This window comes from Cyprinodon variegatus, unplaced genomic scaffold, assembly GCF_000732505.1.
Source record: "Cyprinodon variegatus isolate N-32 unplaced genomic scaffold, C_variegatus-1.0 Scaffold71, whole genome shotgun sequence".
Lineage (NCBI taxonomy): Eukaryota > Metazoa > Chordata > Actinopteri > Cyprinodontiformes > Cyprinodontidae > Cyprinodon > Cyprinodon variegatus.
The window spans coordinates 342,521-359,794 of NW_015150524.1; the positions used below are offsets into that span (position 1 = coordinate 342,521).

Below are 17,274 nucleotides of genomic sequence, written 5' to 3' on the forward strand. Positions count from 1 at the left end.
CCTCTCCTGTGGAACCAACTACCAGTTTTAGTCCGTGAGGCAGACACCCTGTCTACTTTTAAGGGTAGGCTTAAAACTTTCCTTTTTGATAAAGTGGCTCAGGTTATCCTCAGCTATCTCTATAGTTATGCTGCTATAGGCGTAGACTCCTGGAGGACATAGGTACCCCCATTTCATCATTCTGCTTCATTCTATCTCTATTCTCCCACTCTGCAGAATCTCTAACATTATGCTCTCTCTGATTTCTCTCATAGAAGCTTTGCCTCGTCCCATTTGGCTGTGACACCATCCTGGAGAGAAATATCAGCTGTGCTGCTGCCATCAACGCCCTTGTTCATAGATGTTGGAGATCGGCCTGTTTTCCAGTGTAGTCCTGTTTTTCTGACTGTGACTGGCTGGATGTGCTCTCTTCATCTTCTGACATGGGAACCGGCGCAGAGCTCGTCTGTCTGGCTGTGTGTTTCCTGGACGGGTCCGCCTTTTACAGCTGCTTTTTTTGTATATCTGCTTCTGTCTCCTTGAACCCCAGTTGGCCTCAGCAGATGGCCGGTCACACTGATCCTGGTTCTGATGGAGGTTTCTTCCTGTTTAAAGGGAGTTTTTCCTCTCCACTGTCGCTACAAGCATGTTTAGTGTAAGAGATTGCATTCGAGTCAATGAGTCGATGCAATCAACTGGTTTTCTCTAGATAGAAAACTTTGAATCAATTTGGCGATGTGATAACTGAGAGGAAAAGTATGACACAATGAGAAAATTAAACTCAAAAAGCAACGGTTCCTACTGGCTTCATGTTGAGATTATGTTTCTATTACTTTTAGGCTGCTTCAAAATCCTTCCTAATTTTAATGATAAAGAGCAAAAGATGAGACATCTTTTTAGCAGATGCATCATGTTGACAGATACACTTTTAAACACAGTTTAGTGAGTCAGTCAGAAACAACTCCTGCATCTGTCTCATTAATTTCTTCAAACGACACGTGCATCGATAGTGTTTTGCTCTATTGGTTCGACTCATGCACCAAGGCATCGGTGATGCTGGACCAATCACTAGTGATAACACATGAAACAACCTGCCAAGGCTGGAAAATGAACAATAGAGTACATAATACATACACTGCAAAAACGATCTAGAAATGAGCAAAAATGTCTTAAATTAAGTGTATTTACCAATAATTTGAGTACCGTAGGTAAATAAGATGATCTGCCAATGGAATGAGTATTTTCACTCTTAAAATAAGATAATTAGATAACATGCACTTGAAATAAGACAATGCAATTGTTTTTCCTTATTTTAAATGTAAATTGTTGTTTCATTGGCAATGTGTCTCCCTTACCTTCTCAATTCAAGAAAAAAGCACCTAATATAAGAAAAAATGACTTATTTAGATTTCAGTTTTTTGCAGTGTAACAGAGATGCAGTGACTTAAAGACCTAAGAGCTGCGCATGCTAACCTCCTTTAACAAGGTCCAGTGAACATCATAATGGCAGACCTCCATCAAACACTGTCAGGGGTGAAGAACTGGACAGCACTGGGTCCAGATGAGCCACACCTACTAGCTGAAGAAGCTCACTTCTCTACATGAATGCCAAGCGGCACAAATGACCCAACACCTGAAGAATGGGAACCCCCACCCCCTCAACAGCTGACAGAGGGCCAAACAGTCATAATAATTATAGACCCCTAGAAAGGGACATTCTCAACCAACTATCAGCCAATAACCTGTCTCTCCACAACATGGAAGCTCTATTCAGACATCGAGTGGCGAAGATAAGTAGGCACATGGATCAACACATAACAAAGGTGCAGAAGGCATTTATAAAAACACCCATTTCTAGTTTTTAACATGGCACTTGATATCGCTCATGTTCCTTTTTCTATTATTTTTCTGGCCTGTCAACTGGTGTGTGTTCACTTTCCTATTTCCCTCCTGTTATTTGAGTATGTCACTTTCCCAGACTATAGTGAGGATTCAGAGATGCCAGGTGTTACCACATACAGATTACGAGAAATTTCTCACAAGCTTCAAGGCCAAGTCTCTTTATCTGTTGCTCACCCAAGCCAAGCTGAAGATTCCCAGACGTTCACTGAGAAAATGTGGGGGTGACACATTGTAGATAAAGTAAAGATTCTTTTTTTCTGGTTAGAGCAGACGCATCTTTGCGGTCAGGTTATCTACCTAGTAATGTTGTATAAATGATTAAATGAAAACCTTTGAGCTCAACAAAGGCCTAGGGAAACCAATAAAGTCAGTTGCAAGTGCCAGGACCATCGATATGCTGCAACAACTTTTGATCCTTATGGATTTAATTAAATTATCTTTCAAAAAATTTCTGAACAATTTTAAAATCTATTGCAGTTTATTCAAAAGTGAGACTCGGGGAGCTCCATTGGTTTACATCATACCACAAAGGTTTTTACATTTTTACTTCTAAAAATATTCAATTAAAAAGGTGTTTCTGTGGGATAGTCTAGGCACAGATGTTTATCAGCCTAAACTGCAAAAACCCTGTTAACATAAATTCAATTTACTTTTCTCCAGTGTTAATCCCCACTCTACTGTACTTTCTGTACTCTTGTCCTCTATTTATTTTAATACTTTACCATATCATAGTTTCAATTGACTTTATTGTCTCTAATGGTTGTCTACTTATTTTTTTAACATTTTTATAAGAGTATGCCTGCTACTTTTAAACATCCTCAATGAATAAATGTAATTTCATTCAGAGAAGAATAATTAACTGACTTATCTAAAATATGTATCAGTGGAAATGTATATTTTTAAAACTGGGATCATGGCTTTTTACTGCCCTAAATTTAGATGTCATCACCTGGGCAGCAATTATTAAAAGTGGATTGATGAGGGAATTACAGCGTAGTGTGTGCTAATCAAAGGAACAGAGTTTATATAATTTGCAAATTAAACAGAGAATTTGGTTAATTAAATTCAGATAGTACAGGTACTTTCAATTAAGATACTTTTGTAATTCAGATATCTGACCCCATCTTTCAAAAGAAGGAAGGAGTTTATAGAAATAATCTTGGGGCATACAGAAAAGTATCCTCTTCAAATTGTCTCTAGATTGTAGAAATGCATGAAAAGCTGTAATGGAAAGATCACTTTACATCAGAAGAAAGTGGGAAACCAAATCACAGCTGGAATTGTCTAAGGATAGGCGTTGATTTTAACATAGTTCTACCTGTTTTAGACAATGGGCAGAATTTGACTGGAAAACGGTACCATGTTAGACCACACATCAAAAACAATCAGCTGGACTCCTCAACAGAGCTGGAGAGTGGCAAGATTAAGGCCAATCAGTCCTGTTTGTGTTGGAATGGCACTGTTGTTGGACCTAAAAAATTATGCATGACTTTGATAAGATATAATGCATACGAGCTCATCTACTGAGAAAGTTGTGCAAAAGGAAGATATTTACCTCGACTGTTGCTTGCAAGGCAAAAAACGGTTGAAAAGTCTTAAAAATGTCAAACAAAAAGGGATTATGAAGGAATTTTTGTGTCACTTATTCCTTGAGACTGCAAATTGCTGTTTGGAAGAAATTAAGTAACTAATACCCCACTGCTATGTTAACAGATACCCTCCCTTCTCCTCCTATTATAACTCTTTGTTAGGTCACTGTTGATTTGTTAAAAAAACAAGGGGATCATGACAAAGTTTTTAATCAAATCTGTACCTTCTTTTTTTATATGATTATATCAAGATAAAATGATGAAAAGATGCTGAAGGCGTCTTGATGAGAAGATACAATCGAGTTTTTATTTAAGCTTTTGCAGAAGATGTATACTCAGATCACATCATGTGCATCAGTAGATCTGCTTTGCCCAAAAATATCTGATAGCAGTTAGCTGCAGGTGGAGGTTGTGACAAGTTGTTACTCTGAAAGGCACAGTACTGGGTCAGTGGAGCACAGGCACAGCGTGCTGCAGCTTTACACACCGACTGTACGCACCAAGCAGAAAATACAAAGAAGAACATTTCAAATACAATGAACATTTCATCAAAGTTAAAACATAATGTTTAACCTTCAGTAATACTTTAATATAACAGCAGGTTGTCTTTAGTGCCACTTTAACACAGACCATCACAAGAAATCAGTTTCTCTTTGGCACTGATGAAGTAGTTTTAAATTTAACTGAACATAAGCAGCAATAGCAGCTTTGAAATAAATCAGAATACAATCATGTCTTTCTCAATACGGCCTTTTGTCGCTTCATCTCCAAGTTAATCAACAACCAAATAATATTTACTTCAGAAGACTCCCGGTTTGTACAAATAATGGGGTACTTAAAAAATATAGAAGCTATTCCATCATTTAAACACCTAAAAAAAAGGCTGGAGCGTTGAGTCCTGAAGTTTGGATCTATTGCATTTAGACGCCAGCTCTGAAATAAACATCAGAGCTGGCATTGTAAAAGCCAGTTTGGTCTGGCTGAATAACGGCATCAGCCTGAGTCCATCCCCAACCACGTCCATGTGTGACTGGGTAGGAAAGGTATGGCTGAGTCGAAGGTAAAGCACCACTGTTGGTATGAAACATCAGCCTCTGCTGCATTGGGCTGACTTCAAATGCTGAAGGCGGAGTGGTGTAAGAATGAGGAACCGGTTGGTAATGGTCAGCAGAGAGTTCAGAGTATCTCTGCTGAGTCTCATACTCATGTCCTCTAGATCCTTCTGAAAAGCCACCTCCACATACAGGGATATGTCCAGAGTCACTTTGTGTGTTTATCCTGACAGTGTTCAAATAGGAAACAACTTGATGCTCCCAAATACCCTTTGTGTAAGGAAGCGTGTTGCTCCATGATGGCTGCTGATATTGAGGCTGCTGTTGAACTGAGCTCGAGTTAACATCCATTCTTCCTCTCCCTTGTCTTGATGCTTCCTCGTTTTCTCCAGCGGACGCTGAACTGTACCAGAAATCAGAGCTACAGTTTCCATTCATGTAGTTGGAGTTATAATGGTGGGGTATTGAAGAAAATAGTTCCCCACTCTGGGCCTGTGGAGCTTCCGGGTTCCAGTCTGCACTCAGGCATTCCTGAGGTCCGACTGGTTTATTGTGTTCAGACTGGTGCTCTTCAAAGTAGCCATCCCCATCCTGGAAAACCGTGACTTTGATTTGTGTGTCTGTATTATGTTCCATAGTTCCTGCATCTTCTGTGTAAAGATGCCGCTCTACGCGAGAGCTTGGCAGCTCTGGGTCAGCATTAGTAGGATCTACAGGGTCATCTGCTAGAGAGCTGGTTTCTACCATCCCAGAGGGGGATTTAACTGGGTCCAGTTTAGATGGAAGTGATTCAGGTGACTCAAACCGACGAAATTTGCTAAAAGATCTTCTCTCCAGCAGCAGTTCACCTTTACCAACAGGCAGGCTCACGTTAAACATGGTATCAGTCTTTTTCCCTTGGTTGTTCTTCATTTGTTTTTTTTTTCTTTTTTCTCTTCGTTTTGAGATCACTGGGATTTTCTTTCCCGCAGGTGGAGCTGTTATCTGATTCACACCTGAAACATGTACAGGTTAGATTAACTGAGGGGAGATCTGTTTTTCCTTTTAAAAGATGAGGAAAAACAATACTCGCCTCTGACAGCTTCTCTTTTTTGCCGAAGGTTAGAATATTTCCCTCCACTCGAAAGCATCTTTAAACCTTGAAAATGAGCAAAATGCCAAGGATATACAGACAAAATGCAAAAACAAGTACTTTTAAAAAGAAAGACTGCTAAAGTTAGTAGAAGGGGAGAAAATACAAACAGGCTGAAAAAGAAAGTCAAATTTATTCATAAGGTAGTATACTGAGAAATAAAAAGTCTGGATACTGTGACCTTATCGATATCGATAAGATCCAGAAATCATCATGTTGCTGAGGATGCAACACCTCAGCGATATTCTGCTGAGGTGTGTGCAGAGCAGCGACTATCACTGATGTTTGTGCAGAAATGAGCAGTCGTGACGCACACCTCAAATATAATGTAGACAAATGCCACATCCTAAAATATTTCAGTAAAATAAAACCAAAATATAAAACGCACTAACTGCACTTTGCAGAGAGGAAGTTAATCAGACTTCACTGGATTTGGATAAGCTGGGTAATAAAGCGCCTTGCAAAAGTATTCACACTGCTTGGACTTTTCCCAACCTCCACATACATAATTGGAAAGTTGAAGAAAATCATATATTATATCTAAATAATTAACTAAAGAGAAAACAAAACCCAAATTCCATAGAAAATAGATTTAGAATAAAACATAAAAACAAGAGGCAATCATTTGCAAATCCTATTACCTAAATAAAATAAAACCTAAATAAAATTAAAATATGGCTGCAACTAACGATTATTTTGCAAAAAATGTATCTGACGATTATTTTTCTGATTAATAATCGGAAAGACATATTTTTTTTTTATTACAATTATGGTATAATTGCTGCTCTAAGTGGTTCTTTCTATCAGCTGAAGACCTGATTTAGAGTCTCTACACCCCAGTTAATGATTAATCAATGACTAAATTAGTTAATGATTATTTCTATAATTGATTAATCATGATTAATCCAATTAATTGTTTCAGCCCTAAATTAAATACAATAAAAGATAAAATATTCAATGACCGATCAATAGTGGATGACTAACAGTTGTCCTGTCGATGGTTGTGTTCACACTTGCAATCCTAACAGATGTTTCTGCTGTTTTTTTACCTTTTGGATCAGCAAACGGTTCACCGTGAATCTCGAACAAAACCACTGGATTATACAAAAAAAGATGAACAAAATGCTGTTGGTAGTCAGGAGCTTCTCCCAGAAGCAATCAAACAGAGAAATTAAAAAATCCTCTAATGGAGAAACTCTAAAGCAAAACCCGATTTTAACACTTTAACTGAAATAAGGCAAAGAAATGGTCACAGAGATCAGCGCTGAGGCTTTTGTCTAATAATAATGCAGATGCAGAATAAACAAAGAGACCTGGATAATTGCTGGATTAGTTGCTATGATAATACGCACAGCCACCAAGGGCTGCACACTGCCTCACATGACATAAATAAATAACTATAGAATATAACTAGAATTCAATTCCGACTGACTGAACTTTAGTGTTCGGGGTCGGGGAAAAAAAAACTTTTTTTATTTTCCATTTCTGCTTCACGTTTCTTCCATTTCAAAATTAGGAACTAAATTACATGGATAGCTTGACTAGGAGTTCAAGTAGTTGGAATACTTTTGCAAAGCACTGCATATTTATCAGTTTAGTTTAAAAAGAAAAGGAAAAAAGGCTAAACTAAAAATGAAGCACTGGATTCCTAATTTTCAATAAAGGACGTCTGCATAAAAACATCATAGTAATCTAAAAAATCCCTTCTCGTACCGTAAGCCATGCTATGAGGCTGGTCTGTGCATCCCTGTGGATGTAGAAAACATGCGGCATAGTAGGGATTTAAAAGGTTAACTGACCCCATATTCACACCGTGGAGTCCGGAGACGAAGTCAGACTTTAAGAGCAGAGTTGGAACATTAGAGATGGAAGGTTAGAGGTTCAGCAAAGGAAGGAAAGTCAGCTCTACTTACACCAGTGGTAACTTTTGCCAGTGAGTTGACTACAGATGGACTCTGGTACATTTACTATCTGGGAACATGAGATATTTAGGACGAGTGCCATCACACCCTCAGTATATTGCAAATGGCCATTTTCTGATCTTTAACAGCAAATTATATAAACACACATAAACCTGCACAAGAAAAAAAAACTGAACAGATATTAGCGTCCACCTTTAGGAACATATTTAACTTAGAACAGCTCTCAGCTCAGGTCTGTTATCTATAGTTGTAAAATATTTAGTCAATGGTTAAGATTTGAACTCCAACAAAAACAAATTTTGTTTGAAAAATGTAATAATATGGGAAAATAAATGCAATAATTATTATTGTATTGTATTGGCTTTTGATGATGAATCCAGAATATGTAATAACTGTTTTGGAAGGTATCGCATGAAATGTCAATGTGAAGGAGAATGAGAGAACTATAGGAGTTTTGTTGAGAACTGCACAGCACTGATACAGGTTTGAGCGACTTAAAGATACTTGGGTGCACTAATCTAGCAATTACCGGTTTGAGCTGCAGAAGCAAAGAGTAATAAACTCCCTTGTGGTGCCATGATTCTTCAAGGGACGATCCGGCTTTGTTAAGGTGTTTACTGCCAAAGTGTTTCTATGAAAAAGATGAAGTAACTGTAGTGTCTTTAGACAGTTCCTGAAGAAGATAGGTTTCTTTGCAGTCTCTCTCTGGATATATCCATTGATAAATAATTGATTGGGGGGCGATTTCCCTTGTTATTTCAGCTCAACAGTAGGGGTGATGACCCTCTCTCCAGTTAGTCAGTGAAATGTTCCTGTTCCATTAAATATGGTTGGGTATTAGATGCTCTAGAACTGGACCAAACCATCATGCTAAAAAGTTAAAAGCTATTCAACTAGAACTATAATTTAATTATTTATTTTTACAAAAGCTTACCTAATTTGAAAGACAACTTCATCTTTGTTCATTTAAGCTGATTTACTCCAATTTACTTTTACCATTATGTAACAAATTCATCGCAAAAAATAAACGTCTGAAAGAAGAACGATATCAAGGTCTCTAACCACTCACAAAAACATCAATATTTTATATGAAAATAAGCTGGTTAACTTTATAATACTTGTTTAAGTGTTACTGTATTTCACTCTCAGAACTCTTGTTTAAATCTAATCCTATTTTAGGATATATTTATTTCTTAAATGTTTAAACCAACCCATGCTCTATGTGGCGATAAAATACCTTCATCTCCCCTCTGCCCTCCTCTTCCTCCACTTTAGCAGCCAGTGACTGAAGCTGGAAGTTATCCTCAGTAACTTCACCCAAAGCTTCCATGTAATCTGGATAAATCTCCATCTATAACAATGAGACTTTTAGTATGCCAAGCGGAGCTATAGTTAGACGTGTTATGATGCTGGGTGCAAGTCTAAAACAAACTCACCAGGTAGTTAACTAGATGGGATGAGCTGGTTAGGTGATCAGTGATGTCCTGTTTGGTGGATCTTATGCGACAGCAGTGGCATAAAAAACAATATGAGCAGCCGTCTTCACTTCTAAACTCAACCACACGGGCAAGACCTGGAGATAAAACATGGGCGGGAGTCATTTCCTAATCAGTTAGTTTAACATTTTAGATAAAGTCAATATTAAACAAGGGGAAAAATACCTCCTTCGACTGAGACTAAACAAAAACTTGGAAAAAGAGAACATCTACTCCCTTTGGCGTTGGGAAACAACAAGTGGCCAAATCAATGCATTAATGTGATGTTTGAATAATAAATGAAGTAAGGGAAGTAATTATGCAATAATCTTGCTCACACTGATTTAATATTTGGAAAATTTTACTTCCAAAGAGGAGAATAATTAAGAGCTTACCAATGAGAGGCTTTGTTTCAGCGCCATCGTCTAGAAAGTCTGTGGCTCTCTCCGGTTCTACAGAGGCGTCTCCCAACATCTGGACCTCTTCCAGCTGTGGTGGGGAGATGTTTTTAAAGCAGGTCCTGTCACGGGACTCTGGATCTTTTGGTTGGTTGCGTGCAGGCAAAACAGTCCTCTGGGAGACAACGGGATAATGCAGAGGGGCCGTCTTTGAAAAGCTCTCCAACTCCTGCTGTTTTCTTAAGGCCTTCGCCAGAGTAACTGCTGTGGTGTTGGACAGACAGAATGACATCAGAATAACAATAAAATATGCATACAAGAACAAAACAAGGGGGTAAATAAAGAAAACAAAAGCTTACCGTGATTTTCACTCTGCGTTGCCATCATCTGGTAATGATCATCCTTAACTTCAAACAACTTTATATAAACATTCATAAGAGATACAAACGCATTAAAAACAGACATAGATACACGTGTGAAAGTTGAATAAGTGGAAAATAGCCTACTTGGACGAGTCCTGGTCCTTCTTTTTTCTCCAGCACCTTAGCCAACTCCATGAGAGGCCAGGCCATCTTAGACAGGTCAGGGCTCTCCAGCCATTTAGACACCATGTAAGGGTGATGGGTTTTCTGCCAAGCATAACGTCCCACATTAGAACAACTCAGAGCGGATAGGAAACACGGAACCACGACTTTCCATCAGCAGCCCTTACGATGTAGTTGAACCTGTGATGACTCCCCATTATATGGTTTCGCATATCAGCTTTGGTGAGTCTGCAGTCGCACACCTCACACAGGTACAGGGTCTGTCTGAGTTGTGAACTCACGTTCACACACTCTATGATGGTGCCCAGGCCTAAATGGGTACAAAACCATAGGGTTAACGAACAAAATGCAAATAAAAGCCACTTTTAGGCAAACTATGATCGGTTGCTACAGACCAATGATGGGTTGTAATCTGGTTTTGTTGTTCAGATAGGCCTTCAGAGAATCCAGCAGCTGGCTTTTCCCTAAAACATCTACACACGAGAAAGCATCACAGAAAATCATTCTTTAAAAAAAGGTTTTATGGAAGAAATCATATGCATTATATAAAAGATTTCCCGTCTGTTTTTTTCTCACTCTTACATGATTCAAATTACTGGTCTCATTTTAATAGCAAAGATCACGTTTTCATTGGCTCAAAAATATGCTTTTTATATATTATCAATGCGGAACGATTGCCTGCATTTTTGCTTGGTAATGAGAGGTTGGCAAAAAATAAAAATAAAAATTTGGAAAGGCATTTCCAGGGAAGGCAAGCTAAATATGCAGCCAACAACCAAGCTGGGAGGGAGAGAAAAATGGCGATTGCAGAACTTCTGGATAAAGTAGAGGAGAGCAAATTTAGATTAAAGAAGTGGATTACATCTCCAAACTCCACTACTGCTATTAGTTTTGTTGCAAGGATGGAAAACCGTCCACAGATCAAACAGGTAGAGCTCTGATGCAGGAATTGGAACTTTCTTCCATTTTTTCCCCAAATCCTAAAAATATGAAACACACCAAGGAACGCTGGGATGGGGGATTTCAGGGTTAGAGAGCTCTGCTCTGATGATGTCAGTTCCTGCTTGGTTCCTCATGACTCAATCAACTCCTCCAAACAGAAACACGTCCACCATAGAGAGATTCCTGATCCTGTTTCTATATTTTTCTATAATTTCATCAATGCAACAAAACTAAAACCGTGCGGTGAAGGGCGGTTAAGCGGCGTGCGGTTAAGCGGCGTGCGGTGAAGCAGCGCGTGATGGGAGCATTCACTCACCTCATGCTGCTATGTGACATTTGCTTGAGGAGCCCCACATAGTCATTTTCTATAGTAGGATAATACACTTAGAGCCCGTGTTTCCGTACGAGGCATGTATAAGACTTTTACATTTTTGCGGCTCTAAACAGATTTATTTTTTGTTTTTTTGGTCCAATATGGCTCTTTGAGCAGTTTGGGTTGCTGACCCCTGGGTTAGCCTGTATGACTTTACTGTCTTAAAAAATGAAATCGTCATTTGAAAACATTTTTTATATTAAATTGGTTTATTTCTTTCTGTATATGACCTTTCATTAACTTTTAGAACATTTAGCAGTGACAAAAACACAAAACAAAAACAGGATAACCATGCATTATAACGCTGCAGATGTTAAAAAAAAAATTTCAGAACCCTACCTGGATCCATCGTGGAAGTCTAGGATAAACGCCTCCTGTATGCAGAAACTGAAGGGAAGTAATAAAAGAAGAGTCCACACATAACATCCTTCTTAGCAGGCATTACTTTTTGCAGCCAATTCAACATAAAATGCTTATTTGAATTCAAATATTGATCCAGTTTAACTAAAAATATAAATTAGCCTTTATAAGAATCAATTGATCCAGGCAATTCAATCACAGTAGATATCCAGCTGTTCTCTGAAGGTCAAAGAGGAATAAAGAACATTAGTGAGGAAATATCAAGGCAAGTAGCAAATAAAAAACTATGACAATATAAACATCTGATGAGACATTTTACATGTGAACGCTAGATGGCGCCGTGGTTTAAAAACAACAACTAAAAACTTAAGAATTATCCTAGATTACTTTGATTCCATTTCGTCAAAACCTTATTCTAAAACATTTTTCAAAATCCAACAAACATCCATTTTGCTGTCTAAATTTGTGCGTCTCTGTATCAAAAATAAACAAACTGGAATGTAGACAAACAACTCTCACAGTAACGAGTGTTGGTGAGAAAAGAAACGGCTCGGACATAAAAAGAGAAAACATTTTAACAAACATCTTCACTTATGGGGCACTTTTCCCCTCAAATCTCAGTTTTAATTATTCTCCTTTAAATATTGATCCATGTGAACAAGTTAAGTAAACTTCAGGTGTTAAAAAGGCAGCATAAATCACATCATTAACAGCAGAAAACAAACATTAGCTAAAGGAATTCTCAGTCTTAGCCAAGCGGCGGTAGCTTTGTTTCGGTTAACCCGTCCACATGTCCTGTCTTCGGCTTGATGAGGTTCTTATCTTTCCAACCAACACATTCCTTCACCCATTTCTACAACGCAGCTGGTAAACCTACCTGCTCCACAGCAGCGGCTGGAAAACAGCGCCTGTACGGGAGACTGGAGGAACGGGAAGTAACGTTAAAAATGACGCACCAACCAGCTTCCGGTGGAGTTTAGCAACAAAATGCTGCGCGCTATGGCAAGCCGTTTTAACAGTATGGCATATGGCAAAAAGGCATGCCGTAGCATATCTCCTGTCCTAAAATACATTTAAGATATCTTGAATTATGGTGGCATTTGAGATATCTTTAATTAGAATTATGACTAGTCAAAACTAAAATCGAATACCTTGAAATCAATTTATGACTAGTCGTAATATAAATGTAGATATCTGAAATGTGTATTTCAGATAGTCAGTAATTAATTCTAGATATCTAAAATTGACGTCTCCATGCAAGTTAATGGTAAATCTGACGTAATTTCGACTAGTCGAATAGGTATTTTGACTAGTCAAAATATAATCAGAGATATCTTAAATCGCTAAAACGTCTAGTCATAAAACAATTTGAGATATCTTGAACGTAAAGGCGTTACAACCGAATTTATATTTAAAGATATCTAAAATCGCTAAAACGTCTAGTCATAAAACAATTTGAGATATCTTGAATGTAAAGGTGGAGCAGCCGAATTTATGTTAAAACGGCTTGCCATAGTAATGCAGTTTTGACTAGTGAAAACTCAATTATAGATATCCATCCATCCATCCATTATCTGACATGCTTATCACGAATGAGGTCGCGAGGGGTGCTGATCAATTATAGATATCTTAAAAGCAAATAATGACTAGACAAAACAAAATTAAAGATATCTTGAATTGACATTCTGACTAGTCAAAAGGCAAAAAAAAAAAAAAAAAACCTGTAGCTACTCAAATAACAATAGCACTACTTTATCATAATTTCATTTAAGTAAAAGTAAAGAGTAGCCATCGAATAAATTACTACAGAATCATAAAAAATAGGGAAAAGGCTACTCAGGTACAGAGTCATGTCATAACATCTGATTTAATGTTTTAAAAACAATGTAAATTAGAAAATGAAATAAAAAGACACTCAGTATTTATACAGGTGAAAGAAGCAAAAGATGATTTTTGCTATAAAATCTCTGACGTCATTATTGTTAGTATGTTATGGACAGAGGTGTCAAGTAACAAAGTACAAATACTTTGTTACTGTACTTAAGTACACTTTTTAGGTATCTATACTTTACTCCATTACATATTTTTCTTTCTTCTTTTGACTTCTACTCATGACATTTTCACAGTATCTGTACTTTCTATTCCTTAAATTTTTAAAACAAATGTTACTCGTTACTCTTGGCTTCAGTTTAATGTTTATAAATATTTATTTCACGTCATGTGCTCCATCCAATGCAGATCATTGGTGCCATCCACATCTAGTGGAAACTAGTGTAATTGGATGAGTCATATAACGCAAACACTCATTGGTTAGCTAAAGGAAATCATCAGAAGCAAGCAGGTGTTCTTCAAACTGCAAACGTGAATTGTCTGAAAGTTCGGACACAGGAGAGAGCACATCGGGAGATGGAGACCAACAAGACCTCCCTCATCCTTGGCCCTATCTCAAACATTTTTCTAAATAGTCGAAAAATTGAGCTTTTAATTCATAAAGTGGCATCTGGCTGTTATTTTTAAAGGTTACTTTATACTTTTATACTTTAAATAGTTTCTGGAGCACAAACTTTTTCACTTTTACTTGAGTAAAGAGGTCAGGTTGATACTTCAACTTTTACCAGAGTGTTTTTAAATTGCGGTATCTATACTTCTACTTAAGTAACAAATGTGTGTATTTTGACACCACTGGGTATGGATGTAGGTGAGAATATGGTGAGTTACTTCCTGTAACTTATAATAGTAAACTGTTTGTTGTATTTCCACTTGACCTCCAAACAACACAGCAGGATCAGCCAATAGAAAATGACATTAAAACAGAAGCTGGAGTACAAATCTGGAGTCTCACTTAGAAATTAACTGCAGGTTTTTGTCTCTCTGGTGCATTTTTTTGTTAGTTTAAAACAAACCTATTCTTCAGTGAGTTATTCATGATGGGTCGCCATACCTCATCATATCTTCACTCAAATAAAAGTAAAAAGTATGATATTGGAAAAGTAACTGGTTGACTTAGTAACTGCCTCTATGTTCCTTCAGAGGAACATAAAGGCAGCCTTTTATCTCCCTGAGAACAATTCCAGGATTAAAGGACTAATGTCCAAACAGGATCTAGAAAAACAAATCCATGCATTAATCTTTAGTAGGATTGATTAGTGCAACAGCATCTTCATAGGTTTGCCTAAAAAGCTGCCTGTGTTCTAACTAGAACTAAGAAGGTAGAGCACATCAGCCTGGTCTGCACTCCTCATTTTCCCATAAAACAAATGAACAACATATTAAATTAAGGTGTATAAACGTCCACTACTTGAAGAAAGAAAACATGGTTGAAGATTTTTAGGATGGTGTTTTACAAGCTATTGACATTGTTAAATAAACTGGCAGATTTTCTTTAACAAATGTAATTAGAATATACTGTGGAGTAAGAATGTTGAGGTCTGTCTGTTTTCAGTCACAGGCTCCAAACGAAGGTCATGAGATAAGAATGAGTTCATTCAGCCTCCCCCATGGCATGAACAGGAACTCGGCTGTTGGGAGATGCACCATCTGACCAGTAAAAGATATATTACCCTAACAGAAAATGTCCTTGATGGGGGGGGGGGATGGTTTCCCTTGGAGTGTGTGTGTGTTGGGAGTCTTTGCATATGTGTAAGAGTAAAAAGCCACCCCAGTCAGAGCTTTTTCTCTCGTCCGCAGGTGTAAAAATAAACTTGAATTCTTCCTTGAAAGAATTGCCTAAACTCTCAGCTTTCTACAAATCTCCCCTAAGGTTTGTTTATGAAATTAGATGCATAGATTTTGTTTTTTGATGTGACTTAAGCTTTTATTCATATACAGGTGTTATTTTGTTGGAAACTTATATGCTCACACATTTTTTTTCCCCACCAAACTCCAATCTGGAATAAACAATATGGGCTTTTCTATTGTAAGACATTTTCTAAATGACAGGAAGTTGGCTGGTGTATGAGGAATTTTTCGTATTGTATAACTAAAACTGCTTGTGTACTCAGTATAATACTGTAATGAAGACTATCCCTACTGCAGTCAAATATTTGGTTAAAAATATGATCACCCAAACAGCTAACCATCAATTACCTTTGAATATATGGAGGTAATCTTTTGAATAAAGGTAATTCTAACAAGCAGATGCATCAGCATCTAATCAATCTTATATAAAAGTAGATAGGCACCAAAAGCTCAGGGTCAATCTACACCGTTCCAACAGCAAAATTAATGAGCACAACATCCTTTTTTTCTAAATAAAGACAAACTATATTTTCCCACAGTCTTTGCTAACAAATAGACAAATATTTTCATAAATCCCTGCTTTCTAGATAAAAAATATAGTGGATAAAACTCTTTCAGGTTTGAGTTTTGAGCGGACATCTTTTCCACTGTCATTACATAGTAATCATTCTGCATAACATTGATATTTACAAGTACTAATATCTACATAAATTGATTATTTAATGAGTTTTTATTAAAATAGTCATTTATCTAAGATTTCGCTGAAGACTCCTAGATGACTTGCAGAGATATAATTTTCACTTTACCGCATAAGTTTACCGCACTTTACCAACATTACCCCATCTTTTTCTGAACTGTTTAAAGCCAACTACATTCCCATTATGGAAAAACTAAATTCTGATCTCCAGAGATGGAGTGCAATTTATCTTTCTCTAGCTGAAAAAATCAACTGCATCAAAATGAATGTGTTGCCTAGATTTTTATATTTGTTTCAAAGTATCCCAGTTTTTCTACCAAATTCCTTCTTCCGTTCAATTGATGTATTACTCTCAAGTTTTATATGGGGAGGCAAATCTTCAAGACTTCGTAGAACATTGCTTGAAAGGCCAAGAAAAGGGGGTGGGCTTGCTCTCCCAAATTTTAGGGTTTATTATTGGGCAGCGAATCTGCAAAAAATAACTTACTGGTTTCAGGCCCCAGACACGGGTTGGTGCAGTGAGGAGGCAAAACTGTAGTCAGTCGTCGCTTCCCGCACTGTTAACAAGACTCCTTTTCTCCCCATCACGTTTTTCCTCAAGTCCGGTAGTGCGTTCAACATTAAGAATTTGGATACAGTTTAGGCAAGCATTTAAATTGCCTGACCTTTCCATGTTAAGTCCTATATTTAATAACCACCTTTTTCCAGCTGCCAATCTTGATGCTACATTTACACAATGGAACACTAGGGGTCTTACCACATGCAGGGATTTTTTTATAGATAAAACTTTTCCTACTTTCACAGGTTTGGCCAACAAACACTCTATTCCTAAATCCAGTTTTTTCCGATATCTTCAGATCCGCCACTTTATTAAAATGCACAACCCGTCGTTTCCTCAATTACCTGAGGCTATCAAAGTTGGATGTTATACTTAAGACCCCCATAAATTTAAAGGGCCAAATCTCTAATATAAATAACTCAATTATGTACACTCAGCGGCCACTTTATTAGGTACACCTGTCCAACTGCTCGTTAACACCTAATTTCTAAGCAGCCAATCACATGGCGGCAACTCAGTGCATTTAGGCATGTAGACATGGTCAAGACAGTCTCCTGCAGTTCAAACTGAGCATCAGTATGGGGAAGAAAGGTGATTTGAGTGACTTTGAA

The 17,274-nt window shown here is 37.5% G+C and overlaps 1 protein-coding gene across 4 annotated transcripts; it reads right to left on the bottom strand.

Annotated features, from left to right (window-relative positions):
• Nucleotides 1-3,756: 3,756 nt before the first annotated feature.
• LOC107083275 lies at nucleotides 3,757-12,600 on the bottom strand. 4 transcript variants are annotated; one of them, XM_015372363.1, is made up of 11 exons: nucleotides 11,649-12,600; nucleotides 10,390-10,467; nucleotides 10,162-10,304; nucleotides 9,956-10,078; nucleotides 9,809-9,866; nucleotides 9,447-9,713; nucleotides 9,013-9,149; nucleotides 8,814-8,927; nucleotides 7,568-7,625; nucleotides 5,595-5,660; nucleotides 3,757-5,517 (listed from the first exon to the last, which is right to left on the bottom strand). In XM_015372363.1, exons 1-11 carry the CDS (start codon nucleotides 11,656-11,658, stop codon nucleotides 4,391-4,393), a joined length of 2,181 nt encoding a protein of 726 aa, XP_015227849.1. In that variant the 5' UTR covers nucleotides 11,659-12,600; the 3' UTR covers nucleotides 3,757-4,390. The 4 variants fall into 4 exon arrangements, with proteins under 4 accessions (XP_015227849.1, XP_015227850.1, XP_015227848.1 ...); XM_015372364.1 differs by lacking the exon at nucleotides 11,649-12,600 and adding an exon at nucleotides 11,253-11,269; XM_015372362.1 differs by lacking the exon at nucleotides 11,649-12,600 and having other exon boundaries at nucleotides 9,447-9,710; nucleotides 10,390-11,212.
• Between the last annotated feature and the right edge of the window lie 4,674 nt (nucleotides 12,601-17,274).